The 23,566-nt window shown below is 38.7% G+C and overlaps 1 protein-coding gene across 5 annotated transcripts in view; it reads left to right on the forward strand.

Annotated features, from left to right (window-relative positions):
• SHANK2 (SH3 and multiple ankyrin repeat domains 2) overlaps nucleotides 1–23,566 on the forward strand; it is a 368,375-nt gene that overhangs the window by 75,377 nt on the left and 269,432 nt on the right. For all 5 annotated transcript variants that reach the window (XM_076343775.1, XM_076343769.1, XM_076343770.1 and 2 more), the window contains exon 12: nucleotides 13,053–13,119. In XM_076343775.1, the coding sequence (XP_076199890.1) occupies nucleotides 13,053–13,119 (67 nt within the window). The remainder of the gene's footprint in view (nucleotides 1–13,052; nucleotides 13,120–23,566) is intronic.

Consider the following 23,566-nt stretch of genomic DNA (forward strand, 5'->3'; position numbering starts at 1 on the left):
TTACTTCATTGTTGTGTCTACCAGAACAAGTTTTTGTATTTTTATTGGTTTAGAGCAAATTTGGGGTGAATAAATGTTGTGTCTCTAAGACATCAAAAAAACCCATTAGTCCTAAGATGGGTGCTATATGAACAAGATTAATATAAAATGTCCATTTATTTGTAGTGCATTGTTGCCAGGGTTTTACATGTATTGAAATGGAAATGATAGGCACTGTATAAACATCTAGACAGTGACAGATATCCAGTATTTTTTTTTCCTCAGTGTTCTGGCAGAAAAGTATATTATATCAGACTCTGCTCCGGGAGAGATGAGAGATGTTGTTCTTTTGTGAATTTCTGATTCCTGTACCTGTATGTGTGGTATAAGAAGGTTAAACCTTATGGGAAATTTGTTTCACGAACCATAGATAAGGATGCTTGTGGTAATCTGCTACATTTAAATTTTTCTTATTGTTAAACTGTGCTATTTTGAGATATTAATACCATTCAGTTTCTCTATAAAATGTAATACCTTATTACATTTTGTGTGCCGCTATTATGTGTGTGTAATAGCTTTAGCGACACTGATTGAATTAGTCAATACTAATGAACCAGAAATATCGGCGAAACTGTAATCCACCTTTTGTGCTGAGGCTGCTTCTGCCATGATGACCAGGATGCCCAACCATGTCCTGCTGTTCTCCTGTGTTCCTCTGTCTGCTTGTGTCCAAACGGATTGCCACAACTTCAGACTAGATCTAAGGAAGAAATTGTTTACGCTGAGGGTGGTGAAACACTGGCCCAGGTTGCCCAGAGAGGTGGTGGATGCCCCATCTCTGGAAACATTCAAGGTCAGGTTGGACGGGGCTCTGGGGAACCTGATCTAGTTGAAGATGTCCCTGCCCATGGCAGGGCGGTTGGACTAGATGACCTTTAGAGGTCCCTTCCAGCCCAAACTATTCTATGATTCTGTGAACTTACACTTGCATTTCTGGGCAACGATGATATTTTTATTTTGTGTCCGTGCAGTGCTGAGCACAACCTGTGAGTGGGACTCGTGGGCACTTCAGGCCTGCAAGTACGGATTAATGATCATAGTTATGATGGACAGGTGATGTGGTCGCATGATCTCTTGCTTTTGCATGACTATACAGGTTATTCAGTGTTCATTTCTGGCAATATCCGAGTGAGTTCTTGTTGCTTATGAAAATGGAGGATCTATGCCTCTAGGATAGACTTAGCATCTTCTTGCATTGCCGTTTGGAGAGAACATTCGTGACAAGCAGTTGGCATACACTGCTGTCCCGTATCCGTCTTCGTCAGAGTATGTTATTGGCATTGACTTTTACTAGACTGCTGTTTCCAAAGGTTTTGTTATAGTTAACCCACAGAGTTTGGAACGAATCCACCAAATGTATTAGGTAAAATAATCATAGTATTCTATTAACCTGATGCATTTTATCCTAAGGGCTTTCAAAAAGCATTTTCAGCCATTCGGCTTAGCGGTTTAAGCAACACTGTATTATTAAGTGTTTGCAGAATTGAATCCCGTGAACAGTTTTTACTGTGAAATAGTGGGCAGTATCTACTGCCTGCTGTGAGTAGGAAGACATTTTTCTGAAAGTGTTTGGGGAAGAAGCTGCTAATATAGCACATTTTGGCTTTTCTACGAGGTAGGACTGCCTTCAGAGGTGAAAGTTTTTACCCTACAGCAGCACAGACCTATACACACTAGCTAATTTTTCTGTTTAACCCGACATTTACTGTAATGTCAAGGAAAGCAAAATCTAGCAAATAGCACACTTGCTCAGTCTTTTACTAAAAGAGTTCTGCTGAAGAAGGTTGCATTTCATGGCTTTTTGATTTAGCATATTATTTGGGGGGGGAAGGGAGAAAATTAAGTCAATTTTATTACTGGCTGTGTCTTATCTGATTCATCTGATGCTGCAACCTGGCGTTATCTGCTTTTAGTAAATACTCCTTTGAAATTGCTGCTCGCCCATGTAGCAGTAATAAGGATTATGTAGTAACTGGCTTTTGATGGCTCTTTCCAGCTTGAGCTAGATTTTCCCGTGGAATGAGTCTGTAATTGTAAATGTGCGTGTATCACACTGCTTTTTCTTTTCCATATTAATTATTAAAACATCAGTGTAGAAAAACGCATCTTACTTGAGAGTGACTTGCTAGGTGGCATTTTAGTAGAGAAGCAGAAAGAAGATGTAATTCTTTTCTCTACTTTTAAAATAGAAATAAACATTAAATTTCCCAATACATGCAGTGACCGTGGAGGAGGCTTAACACAATCTGTACAAAGTAGGGTAACCTAAAAATCTTAGTTCTTTCTCATCTAAAGAACCAGGAGGAAATAAAAGAACGCCGTGAAGCAGCAAAGTTGTGCCTGGGATGAATTTGCCTGCATGTTCTTTTTTTGCTTCCTGACATCTTTCCTGGTAACTTTAATCGACTTGCCCGCGTATTCAGTTCAACACTTTCTGGCTGCTGGTTCTTGCATAACAACGGATCCTTTTGTCATAGGAGTTAAGTTTGCATTTCAAAGCCGAGAGAGTGAGATGATTTAGAAGTGATTTGCTTGCATGTTGTGAAGAAAGGACTTACATTTTTTTATCTTGGTGTCCGTGCAGGCTTAGTTTAATCTGAAGGTATTCAGTCATGGCTTATTCATGAATAAGAGTAGTTAAGTTTTAAGAACGCCGTTGTGCATGTTCATGAAAGGACAGTGTAAAATAAAATATAGGTTCTACTTTTTAAATCATAGTAAGGTTAGTGGAAAATGAACAAGGCTGCCTAGAGGCATTTTAGGTGTCGGTCCAGTATAGAGTCCTGCTAAGACAGCGCTGCAGGACATAAAGAGACTAAAAGGAGGTCATTCAGTGTGATAGCCTTCTCTTAATTTTGACTTGAATTCACTAAGCTAGTCAGCTCTGGCACTGTTTCGTGGCTACTGAGTGTATTTCAGAAGACCCACAGGGGCTGTAAAATCTCTTGTAAGCAAAACTAGCATTTTAGCAATGAAAGTGTGCCAGCACTGTTACGCTTGCAGTGTACTTTTTTGATACCCAGTTAAATACGTATTGTGTATTTGGATGCACGTTGTGGTATATTTGCTTATTTTTAAAATATTAATTGCTCAAAAACATTGTTGCGTTTCCTACAGTAGCCGCTGCTGCAGAAGTCTCTTTGTCATTGCCCAGCCGAGACATTGACCTTGTCCCACCCATTGTAGGGCACTTTCCACGAGGCTCAGGCTCCAAGGGTGTGAAAAATGCCTAGATCTTAGCGCTGCATGTAGCAATACTTGAAGTTTAAAAACCTAGTCTTCAGTTACTCTTAAAAAATAGCCAGGGTACCAGTGTGGGGTGGTCCTCACCTGGGAAGCCGTCGAGATTGCTTGGAGGGCTTACGTAAGGGACTGCAGCCAACTCAGCGGAGCTGTCGACTTGCTGCGCTGCGGAAAGCATGAATACTTTGACCTTAATACTAAGGCGAAGTGATCGTGGCAAGCCTTTGTTTAAACAGTGCTAAAATGATCAAGGGAATGATGAAGAGCCTCAAAGAAATATTGGCCCTTTCCCATAATTTATATTTTCAGATGCTAAAACTAGTTGTTGAGCAAATGTAAGGTATCTATTTTAAGATACTGCATGTCAATATCTGACTACAGATGGCTCCGTGAATCATAGTTGGAAGAAGGAAAATGTTAGACACTAAGATATTGTTGCTAAGAGATTTTAGTACACAGTATGCTAACATGTGCTGGCAAATTTGGGAACAGTAGCAGCAGCATGCTTTTGGAGAAAAAAATTTCAGTGGTGAAGAAACTGTCTTCAAAGGACTATTTAAAGGATAGTAACATTATTGTGCTTTGTTGTATCAAGAACTGATGAAGATGAAATTGTCTTTCAAGCAGATAACACACAGAAAACATCCAAAAGGTAAAGCTAATCCTGCTATCCGATGAAATAGAAAGTGGAGACTAGAAAGAAAAAGGAAAAAACCCCGTACTTTGGGGTTTAAATTAAGCAAGTTTCAAGAAGATTAAAGGTCATGGTTGCTGATATTTTGCCATCTGCTGGACATCAGATATATTAATATACAAAGTTAGCTCCTTTTAAAATGCATAATATTAAGCTGGTATTACATTATATAATTCAAATTGTTAAGAATTCTTTTCTGTCCAGGAAAGAAGCATGTATGACAATGCTGAGTACGATTTTTCTACTTATATTCTTTCATAACGTTACTATAGAGTAATATAGGAAAATTGCCAGCATTTTATTGTCCTGGTAGAGAATGTGGGTTATTTCTGCACTTAATATAAATCTTTCCTGACTTTTATTTAAAGAAAAAAATATTAAATTTTACTGCTTTTCTTTATTCTATATGTATCTTATTCATCTTATTTCAGTTTTACTGAAACTTGAAAATGTGATACCTGAAATAAAGCTTCAAACTGATAAAATTAATTTTCTCAATTAATTTTATTTTATCAAATAAAACCTTTCGGTTCTGATATATTTTCAACAAAAACATTATTATCTTATTATGTGTACAAAATATTACACAACTATGAACTTCTCAAAATAGTAATTCGCTTCTGACATATTTCTAATTAGAAGTATTACATCTCAACTTCAAAAGTGATTACTTTTTAATAAAGTTTTGGAGTGTAAATGTAAATGTGTGTCTCCATAATGTAAACATATGTATCTTCTTGAGGTCGTGTTTCATGTCATCCATATTATATGTATTCAGGAGCGCTGTTAGAAAAAGAGAGTGAATTAGTGATATTAATAGTATATTTATCAAGCATTTGGTTTTATTTTATAATGAGGTGAAGTAAGAAGCTGCCGCTAGTTTTATTTTACAACGTTGTAGCCTCAAAGTCAAAAATCGACTGTAACCAATACAACTACAAAATGTGGGATGATACTTTGCCCTTAGATTTTGGAAAGTAAAATACAGAATTCATGATTATTCAGCATTTCTATTTTAGATGATATAGTTATTGTAACTGTATAGAATTTTCCAACTGGTTCAGAAAAAAAACCCCGTTTTGTTGTATTTATTGAATTCTTAATGTCTTCTCTAATTGAAAATACCTAAAGTCTATGTTGTGATTTGAGCTCAGAACAATGCTTGCCAAATTGTCCCATTTTGCTAAGGTGTTACAAAAGAATGTATTTCCAAAGGAAACTGAGTTCTAGATATGTTCTTGTATTTATTGAATAAATAAACATACCTTCATGTACAAGATCTCTGAAATTGTCTAAGAAAGCAATAGTGTTTGCTAAGTACATTTTTCTCCCACACCTATGGAAAAGAAATTTGGAACACAGATTGCTTCTTGCTTTTCCAAACCGAACTCCATCTGTACCACTGAAGAGAGTTTTAAAATCTACACGCTGCTCATATATGAGAGCAACGAATGCATATCGATTTAAGATACTTTTTTTTCGGAGTCTGCAGAGTGTGCTGCATGATTTTGTGTCACTATTTATCAGGGATGGAATGTCATCGTGCTGTGTGCTGCACCGGCATGCACAGGCATACGTGAGAGCAGGGTCTTCGCACTTAACAACCTAAATTTAACTTTCTAACGTCCTGGTGGATGACTACTGCATAGTTGATGGTACACAGTGGCAAACTTCAAAGTGGCTTTAGACTCCAAAAAGCCTTTACCTCTTGGTTTTATCAGGGAGAGCTTTTCCTTCGAGAGGAGATGATAGAAATACGTTAAAGTTGAACTACGTTGCCTTTTCATTGCCCCACAGTAAGCACCATTAGATTTTCATAGCAAATTAAAAGGTTTTTTGTCTCCAAAGGTTATGATTATAATGGAACGGTTTAGAGATTGCCTTGCTGTTGGATTATCACCTCTTTCTTCATATTGCAGCTATTGGGTGAATTGTTGATACGATTTTTGTCTGGAAACCCATGCTTTTTGAAAATGATAACATTTTCTTATATTTTTAATATTAAGGAAGCACGTCCTGATTATGACACATGGAAGAGCTTTTCAGGCGGTCTTTTCATTAAGGAAGTGATCCGAACCGTTCCTCCTAAAACCACTTGTGTTGATTTCTCAGGAGTCTCTGCTGATTGTGCATCCTATAGCATAACGGCTGTTACTGCTTGAATGGCGTTTCTTCATTGTTAAAATAATGTAGTCCTCAGTGGTACAATAAATAATGTATGATTTTTATAAGTCTGTGATTTAGGCGGAAGGCAATTTCTGGAGAGTCTTAGGGTTACAGTCTCATTCGCAGGGTTGCATCACCTCTTCCTTCCAGTTCTGCCTGAAGATGGGAACATGTAGGGTGGATGTACCTCAGAGTATCCTGTGTGTCCATCTGCGTTTCCGCTGCTTGGCTGAGACTGAGCAAAGTCAAGACTGAAGTCGCATTCTGTCCTGGGATAGAGCTGTCTCCTTTAATGTGTAGTGCCATACCTGAACTCATTGCTCTTTCAAGCTCTCTCGAAAGAGCATTGTTTAGTGAGCGCTGCTGGGTAGCAGAGACAATGGAAGGATGAAGGATCAGCCTTGAAGGAAAGGATAATGAAACGTACTTTCATCAAGAAAGTGAAATTGTTTGGAAGAGAAGAGAAGGGGGAGAAAAAGCAGGTGGGGAGTGCTGACTGTTTTATCACGAACTGGTTATTGTGAAGTGCAGCTGCAACTGGGCAGCCCAAACACCTTCCTCCGCTCTCCGTTTAGGCAACGCATTTTAAAGCTTTATGTCTTGCCTGGTCTAAAATTCAGGCAGAAGGAGGTGCAGCAGCCTTGACTGAGAGTGAAACATAAATGAACTGAGAGATGCTCTCCTCACTCCCATGTAGAAAGTTTGTCAAAGTTCATTGGCTGGATTTAAGAGGGGACAACTTCAATTTCTGTCTTTCTTGTATTGCTCCTTATTGTGTGGAGCAGTTTGTTCCAAAGAGCGATAATGTAATATTAGTTTTGGTGCTTGCCTTTCAGGGACTAACCTATAAAGCTCTAAAATTGTGTTTGCTAACAGGCTACAAAGATCTTGCTCTAATTTAATATAACCTCTACCTGTGATACATTTGAAGAGCGGAAAAAATCAATTGCGAAAGGTTAGTGACAGGTAAAGTGTATATATAATTTCCAGTTTCCCGAAAGGAACAAAACACTGCATTAATCACAATCAAAAAAATCTAAATACTTTAATGTAAGTAATTGATATATTGACAACTGCATTTATGGGGCTGAAAAGAGAGACGTTGGTGAGTCAGTGCTGCTACTTACATCTGGTCCAGAGTCTGAAAACATTATGAAACTCTGTCGCACTGAAACCTGTAACTGGACATCTGTCAGGTTTCACTGTTTACACAAAGTAGTCTTATTTGCCATCATCTAAACTAAATTTCTTTGGGGAGCAAGGTTCAGGAAAGCAGAACTAACCAGCTGCGTCAAACGTTTAATTTCTGAATTGACTCCTGAAAGCCAACTTAAAAACTGCCTGTATCCAGAGGGAACATTTCTGCCTGTAAACAGAGGACGGGAATAATGCTATGCCAGGAGAAAGAAATACCCTCCTAAAGGTGCCTCACCAGTTGCAGTCTTTCATTCCTCGCCCAGTGCCCTGTGCTGGACTAGCCATCGTGGGGTGCCCCCATCTCCTGCCTGCTTCCCCCCCAGTCTCTGCGTCACAGCTACTTCATTCATTCAAGTTTCTACTTCACCGAGCTGTCACTTAGTTACCATCCATAGCAACTAGCCAAGCGGCAGTTAAACTCCTTCCCTTCTTCACTAAATTGGTGGCAGAGCATCTGGCATTGCCAGGCATGGCAAACAGTAAGATACTGTAGCCAGTTGCATCACTTGAAAGGAACATCTGTCTGTGAGACAGTAAGTGAGACGATGGGGTGACCGTAGCAAGCTTTGCTTCTGCCGAGGCAGAGCAAATACCCGTATAAACACTGGTCACGCTCTGCATTCCGGACCCTGACAGTGACAACCAGCTCTTGTCTCCGCTCAGCCGCCTTGCCCAGAGGGTCGTTAACCCCATGGCTTGGTGCTTCACAGCCCTCTGAGCGTGTCTCAGCTGTGACCTGTTTCAGCGACTCCATTAACTTTTTGTTACGATGACATTATGAAGACAGAGTATTGTGGAAATAGGAGGCGATACTGCCAGTCTAGCTGTATGGGTTTCCCTTACTTTCTTTTGATTTTGTATGAGTTGCCTCCTACTAAGATATGTCCTCCTGCTTAGCTTTACTTTCTGCTCACTTCCCTGTTGTAAGCGTATGTACTTATTCACGTCAGTCATGTACGTTAGCAAATGTAATTTGAACGTAATTAGGTGCCTGTGTTAACACCCTTAGCGGGGTCAGTTAAACTTAGAGGGGAGGGAGCTGATAAGTGATTCACTTTGGTTACTATCATTCATATAAAATTGCCCCTAATGATGATTAAAAAAAAACCCAAGAGGGTTTCTGTTCTCTGTGTTGTACAGTAGAATATATGGCAGAGATCCCAACCAAATGTCAGTGCAGCAGATAAAGATCCTGGTTTGGGTCTGAAAGCACGGTTCTTGAACCACTTACTCCTGCTTTTCAGCTGGACTTGGATTGACGCCGTGCTGTGACGCCGCAGGTGCAGTCTTTCTGATTCTGGAGCTGATGCAAAGTAAATACGCCTTTTAAAAATTGGGCAAAAAAAATGCAGGTTTTAGTGGAAATTGTAGATGATTGATTTTTTTTTTTTTTTTTTAGACAATGCGTAAACAGGTTTTATCAGGTTTACAGAACAATGTGACTAAGGACATGCAGATTTTTGATGTAAGATAAGTGTCTTGCCTGTGGCAAAAGGACGAAATGAAAGGACATTTGCTGCAGGAATGAAAGAACCTGAATTACAGTGAGACTGCTGTATATGCAGTTTTTAAAAAGCTGCAGTTTTTGAAGTTTCAGCACAACAGAGTCTGTAGATAGCCTCTAGCTGTAAAGTGCTACCTCCAGCCTTTCACGGTAATATTTCATGTCTGTAAACATGCATGTGATGCATTTTGATGACTGGAATCCAGTTCCTACTGGAATTGGAAAAAAAACTTTCACTGTGGTTTTGCTGGCTGTGCTACTTTTTCACTGCCAAAAGAGGTGTCTTGTGATCGGAAAAAAACCCAACCCAAACAAAACCCTCTTTCCTGCCATAACCTCTAAATTAGAAATCTGGCACTTGACTACAGAACGTCCTGAAAAGCAAAATATGGCTTTTTAAAAACATGTAAATTACGAAGCATATTTTCTGTGAAGATACTACATTAGTATTTTTTTTCTAAGGTAGAAAGAAATTTAGTACAATTACAGAACTTCAGTAAGGTTCTGATTTAGTTTTCATCTTAATCGAGGGGAGACGTTACACCACCTTAATTTGGTTCAAGCCCTGGATCTTGTGAAGACCATTCACTTGCCCTAATGCATTCACGCTTACAGTTTTACTTGAACACTCTAACTTTGGTTCAAGATGAATTTTGATGGAAAAGAGGCTGTGGTTGCTGTGCTTTGTAGTTTGCAACTGTAAAAATTGAATGAGAATAATTTTGTATCTTTCAGAGTTTTCTCTGACTTCACTTTCACCCACACTCTTTACCCATCAAATTCAAGTGAAGTACATTGATGTTATGCCAAGAAATATTTGTACTTTTTTACTTTTTCGTGCTTTCTTTAGATCTTAACATATTTTTCCTTCATTTTTGCTGTTAGAATTTTACATACTGTTTTTAGCGACTGGAAGTAGATTAAATTGAGAGAAACGATACCTTGAGCTTGCTGAATCTAGTGCTTGATTCAGAAGCAAGTACAGGAACAATGCTCTGTCAAGCTGTCTCTTAGCTATCTGGCAATATCTTTTTTCAAGTAATAAAATGTATTTATCACTTCAACAGCATGTTTATACTTGAGTTTTAAAATTTACTCTGTATCAAAAATTCTTTCCTTTGAGTAACATGGCTGCTGTCTAGCAAGCTGCCTGTCACTGGTGAATTCCCTGATCGAATTTTGCATGCTAATTAGAGGTAATGTTGAAGGGAGACGTTATTGCTTGCTTAGAATGTAGAGGAAACCCCTGATCTACACACAAATGTTGCTTTTATGAACCTGAACCAAGCCAGGCTGCAGAATGTGAAATAAGGAGATAGTATTTGTACCGCTCCGCTGTTACTTTCATAGTGCCGTTTGCCAGGGAGAATCATGAGTTACACTTTAGAAGCCTTACAGAGGAGGCTGGGGGCCAGATTCTGATACGTTATCCATGCTGAGAAGCAGTTGATTTCAGGAGTAGTTTCTCGAATAAAGGTCATCTTACTAATGGTTACAATAGTAATTTTCAGATGGATAATTGCCTCTGTTGGTGGTGAGGTGGCAGTGCACCAATCTACCTCTGTCTCTGACCTTCCTGATCTTTGCAGATATTATGGCATGCGGGAGTCTGATGACATATCTGAGCAGAAACACTTTATTTTTTCAACTGCGGTCTAAAAGCAGAAGTGGGATTGTGTTGAACCAGTATTATTGATTCATAGTAATGCATTTTGCTCCCAAGAATCCATCAACGTTTGACGTAACACAACTGAGAAGTGCCCAAAGCAAAGCATTTCCTTACTGTTAATATTGTAATGAGAAAATAATTACATGATTATCACTAGTAAGTATGGTGATATTATATGCAGGTTAATTATTTAAAGGACAAAAATGATTATACTGCACGTGCCATGCTCATGGCTGCCTACTGAGGATTGTTTTAGAACACAAATGTATGTGCATTGAGTATAACTGCTAGGTACTATATAAATGTGGAATAGGATTTCTGCCACGAAATAGATACACTGGAAATGAAAAGAAAACATAATTACTGTATTTAGCCTTTACATTGGATAGAAATTTTTAATGAAACAAAAAAAAAGGGGGGGGGGAACCTGGATTCAGGGCATAAACACGATAAATGTTCAGTTGTTTTGTTTGTTAATCTCAACCATTTATTCTAATACTATATTATACTTAAAATATAGTAATTTCTTTAAAGTCTTGCTTGTACTTTACTAGCCAGTCGACCTTATAACCTAACCTAAATCAGTCTGTCTCTCTATAGACCAACTATCGCTTGCTTAGGACCAAAAGGTAAATCGGAGATTACTTTGCTGTGTTTGAAAACATTTGTTTAAATCTGGGTCCTTCCGCAAGGATTTCCAGGGCTGTGTACAGAAAGGGATTAACGAGCAACGGCTCGAAGCATAAAGACTAATACAGGGGGAGTCTCGGGTCTAAAGAAAGGCCTTAAAATGAAGTCACCAGGAGGACTGTAGAGGGGAGAAAAGAGTGTGACAATCTGACTTTCAACAATCCCATCTAGTTTTATTTAGGAGCGTTGCAGAGAGTTCTTTTTCCTAAGGCAGCACACCCGTGCCTGTAGCAAATAGTCTTCCTAGTACTGCGTTTCAATGAGACTTCTTCCAGTGTCGCGGTAGGATATGTGGTAAGTCCGCTCCGAGCCCTACGTGACACGTGCTAATGGCAGAAAGAGGCATCGTGCAAATAGTCGACGCTGAATGAAAAGTGCAGAAAATACGTGTAATTATTTTATTTTTAGGTGAAATGGATGTAATGGTCGTGACTCATGATTTAAACCTGCTCTGAGTCTACCATTTAAAGCAGATTTGGAAACTCTTAAATACATAATAGTCAAGATTTTCTGTCTGTAGTTTGTTGATGTGTGTAAAGTCTTCATTTTTGAGGACTTCCATATTATTTTGTTTTGGTTGCTAGTAAATAAAATTGTCCATTCAATTTCCTGGGGCGAGTGCAGAAATAAGGTCTCATGCTTGTTACATGAAGAGATATAGCTGACATTAACTGTACTTCATACACCTCCCTAAGACCATTTCAGCACTTCAGTCTTCCTTTGCATTATTCTTCATCCCGGAGATTTGTGGGGTGGTACAAACCAGAAGATAATCTGTCTTGGTCATCAGCTCAGAAATTTCCCTGAGTTTTCAATCATTTCTCATGACTGACAGTAGCCCTATATCCAGGGGAGTCCTTAAATAAGATTTTTTTAATTTTTTTTTTTTTTTTGGCCTGCACCTTGTATATGTAGAAGCTTCTATGAGAAAGGTGAGCCCAGCTTATCCCTTTTACCTACATCAGGAAAGCCCCAGCGCCATTAGGGGAACAGTATCTGTCATAATATAAAGCTGCAAAATGGAGCCAGAAAAGGCAATTGCTGAATATTCAGGGCAAAAATAAGAGAAGAAGAAAAAGGGAGGAGACAGCAATGGCATAACCAAATCACTTTCCTCATATCCAGGGGAGATGTTTCTCTCTTTAAGTGCATTTGGATGAGAATTTGGAATAGTTACACATCTGTATTCGACAACCGGGAAATAAATGAAAAAGAAAATTATTATTTTAGAGCTATGTTTATTTAAAACACTTTAAATTCTATACATATGCATAAGCTTTTCCAGTTCCTCTTTTTTCAGTCTTTTTTGGTGTCTTAGCGGTACCTGAATACTTGTAGTTCTTGATACCCAGGGAAGAAGTATCCCCCGTACATTGCATTGTAGCCCCTGTTCTCATTGTTCAGGTAAGTAGCGAGGCAGGAGCAAAGGGAAATAATATCTTGAACGTGTCTCTAAGCCTGCGCCCGTAGCATTCTCCACACATCAGCATAGCTCCCAGAGCTTCGGGGCTGGCGCGTTTAATGTTCGCTGCTGGTTTTGACTGCCACAACGTGAAAAGCCACAGCTCTTCGGGCAGTCTCCTGAGACATCCACGATCGCAGCGTTCTTAGCAAACGGGGAACTGGGGGACTGGCAGGGCTGCTTACAAATAGATCGAGAGATCGTTTCTCAACATTGTTTCAGAAATGGATTGCGTGTGGTAGTTGCAGGATAGAAGTAATAAACAGTTACTCCACTTTGGGAAATGAAAATACATATGTATGATGTTTGTCAGTAATGTAACATGCATATTTTCTCGCTTAATAAGTGATGGCAATGTATTAATTGTAACTATTTTACAATCCTTTAGGTGGCTATAATAGCGGGAAATTTTGAGCTCGCTGAATATATCAAGAATCACAGGGAAGCTGATATTGGTAAGCAAAATATTTACAGACACTGAAAATAAGTTACACGTGTTTAAACCAAGGTTTTGCAAAGATGGTAAATCTGATTCTATGCAAGATACGGCTACAGGGCTGATGACAGTATCGTTTCAGGGAGATTTTAAAAGTAAGTTTTCTTTAAAAAATGAAGATGGGGAAAAAGCTGAAATGTTTTCAAAATGTGCTCTGAAAATGAAAATTTGATAAGTAATGCAGAAGAGTAGTAGATGCTTTATTAACATACATTAGCCAGTTTGTAACAGATTAAATACACATCCACGTACCTGGCCGAACTGGCTCCTGCGGGCTGTTTTGGCATCGGCCTAAAGCAGTTCTCAAGTAGGAATAATTGGTCAGAAGACGAAGAAAGATGCTTCTCTGCAATGAAATGAATGTATGGCAGAAACTGTCCATCCATATCCGTAAAACCCTCTCCTCTCACTGAGTTTGGCGTGGGGCGCTGGACGAAGGCTAGCGACAGGCGTTAAGGGCCCTTGACAAAAAACCTCAAGGCTTTTTAAAGTTCTTTTTTACATAGGGAGTTTTGCCATTAAAATAAAAAAACAGTTTGATAAAAGTTATTTCTGGTACAGTTTAATTAAAATGAATTAAAATGCTTTAATTCAAGTTAATTAAAGTTCCACAGGAACATCCTGAAGTTGAACGAAAAAAGGCGTTCCTTTTGAAGCAGGAGGGTCTGTATAGTCGCCTGCACTCATTTAACTCAGTGATGCAGATCTGTGACTTGATAGTATTTAATTTATGTGGAAAACTAGGCCAGCTCACATGAAACGTAGGATTGTGAAAGAATTGCTGTGGATTAAGGCCTCCTTTCCATTTCCCTTTGTTGTTGCATATGATCTGCAGGGGTACACTTAAAAATTCCGTGTGGTAATGCGAATTCTCGTAGCACTGCGATGCTTTCAACTCTTTGCAGTACGCATTGAGAAAACTGAGGACACGTTGCATAAAAGTTTTGTGTAAAAGTCATAACTTCTGCATAAGAGTTCGTAGTGAGTTTGGAAGGTTTTTACGTCAGAAAGTGGGATAGTTCCTTTCCACGTAAGAAGTCTTCATCCTTCTGTATTTATAAACAATCTGATGTAAAAAAATTAACTAAAAATGAACCAGTTATTCCTAATAGGAATATCCTAATAGGGTGAGCATCTTATTATTTTTTATATTTACATGTGGCTAACGGTTTTATAACGTCATGACGATGTTGAAATGAAAGGAAACGGTTCTTTAAATTCAAATGTTCCCTTTATTTCTGCCGTGTTAGTTCTTGATATTTTGGCTTGCGTGTAGAGTCAGTGCAGAACAAGTACTGCACATAGACAATACACAGTATTATGGTTTACGTTTCTCTGAAGGGGTTTTGTTCTCTTAAAAACAGTTGCGTACAATAAAAAAAAAAACTTGTAAAAGAATGACTTGCTAGAATTAATTGTGCATACACTTACAGTATGAGTAACTGCGAAGTAAATATAACATTTACAGTACACTTACAAACAGTAGCCCCTAAACTGGTTTGTGTGAAACCGTGTTGATGTTAATGTCATCATTTTTTGGACTGACCAGTTCTGCACTACTTTTCCTTTCCCCTGACGAGTGCAGGTTCCAAGTTATGTCAGTATGTGGGAGAAATTGGAATGTAGTTATGAAGTAGATGGATGAGACTCGTTCCCGAAACAAGTGATAGCCACGTGGCTGAGGCTTTAGGCAGAACTTATTATTGCTGACTGTAAAAACTTTCTGTGGGATTTGGTGATTTCTAGAAAATTGCTTAGAAAATGTATCCTATGGGAAGATTCTCCAAATTTTCCTGATGCCTTCACTTTTCCACTGAAAAATAGAAATACTGGTGCTTCCATGATTCACTTGCGTTTTTTGCAAGGTGGTGGTGGACTGCGCATAACTATTTAAATTAGTAGATTTGTCTTAAAGAATAAGCATTACGTTATGTTGTTTCCTCCCAGCTAATTCAATTTAGCCAGACATTTGTCCCTTAAGATTTACTGCTTAAAAAAAAAAAATTGTCATTGAAATGCCTATTTCTGGAATGCCTCCCAGTTAAACAAACAAAAAAAAAAATCAAAGAAGACTAACCTGAGCAGAAAACCTGAGAGCTAGTATGATGATGAATGTGCAGAACGATGTCAGCATTTATACTTTAACAAGTTGGCTCTTCTTTATCTTACTTGCCTGGTTATCCACTATATTTGCGTAGTTTTGGATGTATTCCAACATATATCATTTGAGTAATGTACCTTCTTAGAGCCCGGAGGCAACAGAGTGGGAAGGAATTAGCAAAGAGCTTGAGAAGTATCCTCATGAAGAGAAGAAGGACAGATCATACTATGAAGTCTCTTGAGAAACGTTTCATCTTTCATCCCTCAGAAAGTGTATTTTTGGTTAGATATTGAATTTTGGTATTGAACCAGTTCATTAAACCTTGTTGTTATTATTTTAGGCTCATTTAATAATTGTTACTATATTTTATAATTATTTTCAACTCATTTAATAAGTTACAACAGGGAGAAATTCTTTGGGATATGTGCAGCTTTGGGTGGGTCTCTTTTTTTTCGCTGGAGGTTTAAGCTGGTAGGTGATGAGCTGTTCCATCATTTAATAGTAAGCTTGTCAATGACATTCATGATTATTCGCAATAGCATTCATTGGAAGGAGGGGCTGGTGATGCATCGGGAAAAACTCCGCATTGCTCGTGATTCATTGGAAAGAACTCCACATTGCTCTTGGAAGATTTCTGACCTAATCTTGTAACTTCTAGTGATCTTCATACACAGTATCTTTCATTATAGATACTTTCAAATGCAAGCCTAATATACAGCTGAGTAATATAAGTGGCAATACTATTTTTTTCAGAAAGAATCTACCTACTTTCCTGGGCATGTCGTCTTAAGGATGGGAGAATTTTAATTGGTGGAAGCGACTGGAGGCTGGACCTAACTTAGTAGTTTCAAGAGCAGTTTTTTATCTGGTGCCAGAAACAAGATTTTACATTTTTCAAACCGAAGTATCTGAAATATGAAAAATCATATTTGCTTGAAATCCCTAATCTTACACAGTGAGGAACTACACTATCCGTGTCCATCTGTTTTGACATGTGCTAATTAACATTATTCTTAGATAATGTTGTTGTCCCAAACTATTGCAGGAGGAAGTCACTTGTACTTTCAATGCAGAAGGTATTATGTGGGTGTCTTCCAGTTTGTCAGTAGTCACAAAGCTGTTTCAAGTAGTGTTGCCAAAACTGCAATTATAAGGATCTAACAGCAGTAATGTAATGCTTATGATTCATGGTCCTGTGCCATGCATTGCGGTGAATGAGCTGCTTGGTTCAGCGGCAGAGATCGTAGCTCAGCCTTTCCGCAGAAGGAGGGTATCGCTGCCCGTGGAGTAAAGGGATGAGTCTGCAGCGCGCCGACAGCAGAAGCGCTACATCTCAATGCACTGGTCCACAAGAGCTCCGCATAAATAATATATGCTTAAGTGCTGGGTATATCACTTATTATCTCCTCCACCTTTGCCTGCCAATTATATTTCATTGGCATTTAGAGTAGAATACCATTTTAAGCCGTATGCAAAGTCTGGGATTGTTCAGTTTAGAAGAGGCTGAATTGCATGTCTTAAAGGGAGTCTTTTTTCTCCCCCCCCCCCCCCCCCCCGGCCTGGGTCTGTGCCAGACCGTGATGCTAAGACTGTCCCTATTGTTGAAGATGATGGAGAAGCAGCTCAGGTGGAAAATGGCCAGGGTATCCTCTAGCAATAGAAAATTCTAATTTACAGCAGAATTACTAAATCTTTGTTCTACAGGTCAAATCCCACGGAGATTGTTCTTCCTTTTTCTTTTTATTTAATTACAAAGCACTTATATTAGACAAATGTGTTGAAATGCTGAAAAACTAGGCATATATAAAATAAGTTTCTTTGCAATAATCATAAGACTTCACGTTGTTCTGTAAAAAGAAGAAAACGTAAAAATATCTATTTTAGAGCCAAAAAAGGCAAAAATAGTGACCCATGTTACTGGAGTAATGTGACATCTGACTGTAAGAGAGGGATGTTTGTCTAAGGTGTGTAGGGTCTGGGTATCTCACTCAGATCTTGCCAGATGAAGGCGCCTACTTAGGGCCAATGTCAGCGTACATGTTCAGTCAGAGAGACGAAATCTGTCTGTTCCACTTTTATAGAAGCAAAATGGATTAAAGTTTGTATCCAAGACAGAAGGTGTAGGTGCCATTGGTGACCTGATTAACCCAGGGAGTCCCTACCTAGTCATCTGAAAAAAAGAAAGAGGAGATTTTACCAGTAAGGTTTCTCAGCTACGTAGAATTGTGCTATAGCGGCCATTCGGTTGGCTAAGCTGAGCGTGTTTCAAGGTAGATAAGGTCATTTAGGGTTTCAAAACCATCAGGAGGGGTGAGAGCTGGTAGATGTACTCTGGGACAGCTCTGAGCAGCAGCACTTTGGTTGAAGAGCGTGTACCACAACGATCCTCCACGTTGTTTCTTCACTCTGGAGAAAGCCCGATTTCTCTCACATTCTCATTTTGGATGGGTGCAGCTCTCTGTCTCTTGGATAATTTCACAGAGGAAGCTCATGGTGAAATGAGGGGCGATCCACGGAAGGGGGAGACCTGGAATCCAAACCCGCTGACTGTTCTCGTGACTCTGGTCTACAGCGCGTAAATGTTCAGGCCGGGTGGCGCTTAAAGCAGTTGTATTCCTTTTTGGCTGTAAGCCCTTGTGTCTCCCCGCAAACTGGAGTTTTGTAGAACCTGCTTCCGCTTAGCCACAGTACCAGCATAAAAACCTGTTAGTTATTCCGTCCTATTAAAAAAATTTGACCTTTTCCTCTGGAAGTTCAAAACTGGGGGTTCTCTCACACGTGCTCTCCCTCCTTCTATCAGCAAGTCGCTTCTTCCTTACCTTGCGCCTTTTCCCACCATCAATTTCCAATTAATCTTTCCATCTCAGGTGGTACATTAGGTGTCTGGGTGACCAGCTTCTTGAAGCCATGGCATGAAAAGTATTTAGCACAGATAACTATTTTTTTGACTCGGTGCTGCCATTTTCAGAAACAAACTGAGAAAAACAGCCTTGCAAATGATTCCCGTGGCTTAGTACAATAAGAGACGCCGTGCTGTCATTAACAGAGAAAGTTCACGTTAGTCTTGCTTCAGACAGGGACGATGCAGTTTTGCAACAATAAATCACACATAAAAGATAAAGGATTCGGAGGAGAGGAAAAAAGGATATCAGTAAAGGATTAAAAACAAGATCCAGATTTCATTGTATTTATTTCTTTTATGAGGTTCTAAACATCAGGGAATCCCTTTTGTTTTCTTGACAGATGTTTGAAAGGTGAATGAAAATTGCCCTATCATTTAAGAAGTAATCCTATTTGAAACAAATTAAAATAGTATTTTTCATAAAGCAAGAAAACCTATTACCATAAGGTACTTAGAAACTTGTTTTACAAGCAGTATGAAATACTTAGTATAGCTTCTCAGATAATTTCAATTCATCATGCCCCCAGATTAGTTTTTTGAGGAATAATAACAACATTAAAGGAGCTTATTTTAATTATCACTTATTTGGAAAGTCTTTGGAACCCAGAAGTATCTTGCAGCTCAGTGACTATTGTTCCATCTTTTCTGCTTTGAGGAAGACATTACATATACTCCTGATGTATGGCACAGCAGTCACACATCATTAAAAAAATAATAATAACGTCCCTTTTTAAACTTCTTTTTTTTTAACTAGCTAAGCACATTTATAATTTATTTAACTTCATGCATTTATTTATTGCAAACTAAGAGAAAGTAATGGATTAGAAGATGTGATGAATAGAAAAGTTAATCCCTGATTGTTTTCATCCAGCCTGCAGCTGTCTGTGAGTAAATGAGCACAGCAGATTTAGGAAGCATTTGCTATACAGAATTTACAATGGCTTCTATAGGATGGAGGTACAAAAACCAATCATATATGTAAGAATATTGAAGCTTTCATTAGATACAGATATGCAAAAATTAAGTATGTTGCAAGCTGATAATCCTTTGACTTGGATAACCTATTTTTAAATCTCTCTTTTGCCTTGGTTCTTTGTGATGAGATGAATTTTCAGATGGATTAAATGACATGGGTTGTTCTTCTTCAAGTGAACAAGGTTTGTTTTATATTGTACATCTTGTCCTTCAGCAGCTCTGAAGCTAGAAGCAATAGAATTCTTTTATTTTTGTTTGCTTTTTGCTTTAGAAAAATGAAACACATTGGGCTGGTGTGCGAGTTTTTGGTAGTTGATTAGCAGACTAACTAATACTTGGATACTGTTGCTAGGCTTCAAGTCAGAGTTCCTGTATTCCTCTATAATTATGCAGAGATATGTGTATGTGATGGTTTGTCTGTGCTTTCACATGGATTATTATTTTTTTTAATATTGAAAATATTAAAATATCTGCTAATATGGTAGGCTTATCCTTTAAAATATACATATTCCACACTGGGCAATTGCTTTTAAATAAAACATTTTTCAAGTATGAGTAAAAGTATTTATTTTTATTAGAATTGTGACTGTAATCATCTTAAGAAACATGCATTTTATCCTAGAATAAGCAGAACAGGTCTTTCAAAACACAAGGCTATTAGTTGGTTTGTGGTAAAATTGCTTTTCTAACCCATTTTCTTTAATTAGATCAGAGTGATTGAGGCCAGCAATCTTGGTTTTTCAGCTGCAAGTGTTTCTATTAAATGCTAGCCGGCCCGATGAATATTCTGTCTGTTTACTTATTTATTTTGGTTTGGGGAACCATTTAGTAATTTTGATTTTCATAAATCAAATGCGTGCAGAATACTTCTCAGGTTAGGGGAAATCATATTTTAGAAAGATACAAGCAGAAACAAGAAAAGGCAGTAAATCAAAAGACTTAAAAATCTACAAAACTGTCAGCAGCATGCAATGACTTGTTCTATTTTTATCGCGCGTTACTTAATAGAAGCAAAAGGGACACAAGTGCGTGTTATAGCCCTGTGTATTTGTCATTTGAATGTGAATAACATTAACCTGTTTCATATGCTAGCAGGCATTTTAATGTGGAAAAAGGATGATATTGGTATAATCAGGATGGCAAAGACACCGAGATCTTCATTGCCCACATTTTAAATGCATATTGTTTGGTAGATTGTCATAATCCTATGTTCCCTTTTGCAGTTTCTTTCAAATACCTCCGCTAAATTAATAATTATTTCTCACGTGTATAGGAAAAAACCCTTTACATTAATGACTTTCAAGCTGGGTTACAACCAAACGAATATTGATTGGTATGAAATAAATTTGTTGCTATTATTCATCTGTTTTTCTCCAAAGGGTTGCAAGGAATAGAACGTCATATGCTCAGTCTTGCTATGTGGTAGCAAACAAATTGGAAAACTGGGAATTCTGATCTGTTAATGTAATTACATACTGAAATGTAGGACAGAGCTTGAAAAAACTTACAGTAGTTTTCTTTTTCCTTTTGATCACAAGTAATTTTCTTCTGTGTGTGTATTAGTACCAAATTGTGCATAACTAGTTTTATTTCAAAGTTTAAACTTTATTTTCAGAAGTTGATTATTCTTGTTGGCCTTTGAAGTTCGGTGTATTCTGTGCATATAGTGTGGAACTGCATGCAGAGCAGCGCAAATTATGTAGTGCATGGTCATTGCCTGTGATTTCTTAGGCTTAGTCTAAATTTTTGAGCAGGAAAGTAAGGGGAGAGCTGGTGACATGCGTAACTGCTGATACAAGTACAGTAGATTTCAGAAGGATTTGGCCTGGTTTGGCCTGTAGTGTGTGTCCTTGCCACCTGCCAGGTAGGCAACAAATGTCGCAGCTACTCCTGTTAGAGTTTATTTTACAGACTGAACAAGAACAACTTTGTAATTGGGCCCAAAATAAACTACCGGAGGAATCCCAGGCCATCTTCAGTGCCCTTGAGCTAGTTTTGGTCTGGGGCAAGAACTCTGTGGTCTGAGCAGTGGGTGCAGGTCACGCAGGGCTCACTGGCTTATCCACGTCTTCTTCCTAGAGATGTTTGGGATGTTGGGGAGGGTGGCAGAGGAAGGGGGGAAAGGAAGGGGGAGAATTGGTAGGTGTTTGGGTCTTGCCCCAGTCTTCATGCTCAGACCCAAATGGTTGGAAGTCTTTCCAGGGTCCCCAGCTCCCGCTTCCCCCAAATCTGACTTCTAGCTAGCTCCTAGTCGGCTAGCTCCTCATCAGGAGAAAAGCTTCTCACCTTCTCTGCTCCTTCTAGGCTGAGACCATTATATCCAGCGGTTGGGAACTGTGCTTGTTTTTGGTAATGTTCCTATCATCAGTGTGCTGTTTCATCAGGGAGTAGGGTCAAGTTGCCTTTCCCAAGTCCTCGAAGGGTATGCGTGCCGTAAGGCATGGTCCTTTCACCAGTATTGGCTTTTTTTGCTTCTGGTTTTTTTAATAGCTTTCACTGGCATGACACCACTGAGGTAGCGTACAGGGGAGTAAAAGCAGAGGCCAGGTGCAGAACTAGTGCAAGTCACTGAATTAAAAAAAGAAGTAAAGCCGTAAAGCATAATCAGTAGGAAAAATGGTTCGAGTACACCAGGGATAGTTGCTCTGACTGGGGACAAAAATGGAATGTATTTTCGGATATCAAACAGGTTATCAAATGACAAAGATTAATTTCTCGCTTTACAAAATATATAAAGTAATTGAGTGGATTGTACTATTCTCAAAAATTCTGGTGAAATACATAAAAAGATAATGCCATTGAGCTAAACAGGCAGATCAAGGGTCGTGTTATGAGCAGACAGCAATGCAAGTACCCCAGAACTCTCGAATGCTGAAATTTTGAACTAGTATTTCAGCCAAACTGGAACTTGCAATAATGATTTTCGGTTACTCCCTGTGACTGAAATTCACAGCGTTGTTCAATCTGGCGGCCGGATCCTTCTAACCCCCGTAGCTCCCCTCGGAGTCGCTGGAAATGGTCAGCAGATGACCCATTCCTCGGGAGTCCGCTTTCCGATTCAGTCTTCCAGGCAAGGTGCCTGATCCTGCACCAGGGTGTCTACGGGGGACAAGGGCAGGTACTAGAATAAGTTAAGGAGTTGAATTAGGCTGAGGGGATGTAAAACGAAAGTAGTACTTTTGAGTTTATATGGGATCTGAAATCTGTTCAGTGATCTCCGATCCAATTTTATAGGTTATAGATCATAGAACTGGAAGAGGTTTATGTGATCGTGCTGTCTGACCTTCTCCACAGTGCAGATTACAGAATTTATATTAACTAATTCCTGTTTGAACTGGATTATAACAAGAAAAAACATTTTGTCTTGTTAAAGACCTGCAATAATGTAAATGGGATTTGGAAAATTGTATGCTAGTCTTGCGATCTGATGTTTTTGGATCCATTTGTTAATTGTTCTAGAGTCGATTACGCCTTCGTTAAACAGACGTATCTTGTTTCTAATATCAGCTTGTCTGGCTGTAGCAACTGGAGCCCGAGCATAGCTCTGTCTTCTTGGCTCTACTGCGTCTGTGCCCACATTTCTCTTCTAAAGCCACTCCTTTCTTAGCGACAAGGAGCTGATCTCAACTATTAGAGAGGAAAAACTCTGAGGAGGAGATGTAAAACTTGAATGGAGGTCTAAATGGAATATAAGAAACTACCATGGACTTTGTGGTTTTTATGGCTATTGCCGTTTGATCAGTATTATCTTAAGCGCCTTTCTGCTAACTTTTCTCAGGGTCCACTAAAATCTGTATCCCTAGACTTTCTATAATTGTGCTTTTTTTAAGAGGATATGCCCTTTGGAAGTATGTGATCAGTGCATTTCAATCATGATATATTTAGGTCTCTGTAACAAAACAGGAGGGTTTGGATGGCAATACCAATATTAGGATATTAGAGGGCCCACACCTAGTATGATAAGGCAGGGAGCCTTCAATGCAGGTGTAAGATATGAGGCGGCCCAACAAGGGGGTAGTACAGAAGAAAAATTGTTTGAAGTGTCTCACAGAGAATTCCAGTATTCCTGAAAAGTTAATGTATTTTCTTTAAATCGTTTTTCAACATGAGCCTCAAGAGCTCTCTAAGATTGTGTCAAACGCTATGCGGGATTTCAAACAGTGAAACAGTGAAGCCAGGTCAAAAATAGACGTAGGACAAATAGAGAAATAGATGTGTGCAGAATCCCATGGCTTCCTATTTCTCCCATTTACAATGGTGAGAACACAGGAAAAAGAGATGAAAGAACATGAAATAAATGCTAGAGTTTTTAAAAAAAAAAAAAAAAAAGGTAAGATAGAGATTGATAAGAATAGTCAGGAACGTTTCCTGAAGAAAGTTCCTGTGTTTCCCAAAGTTAATGCAGAGTTGGACTAAAAAAAAACAAAA

The sequence above is a fragment of the Aptenodytes patagonicus genome, chromosome 7, assembly GCF_965638725.1.
Source record: "Aptenodytes patagonicus chromosome 7, bAptPat1.pri.cur, whole genome shotgun sequence".
Taxonomy (NCBI): Eukaryota; Metazoa; Chordata; class Aves; order Sphenisciformes; family Spheniscidae; genus Aptenodytes; species Aptenodytes patagonicus.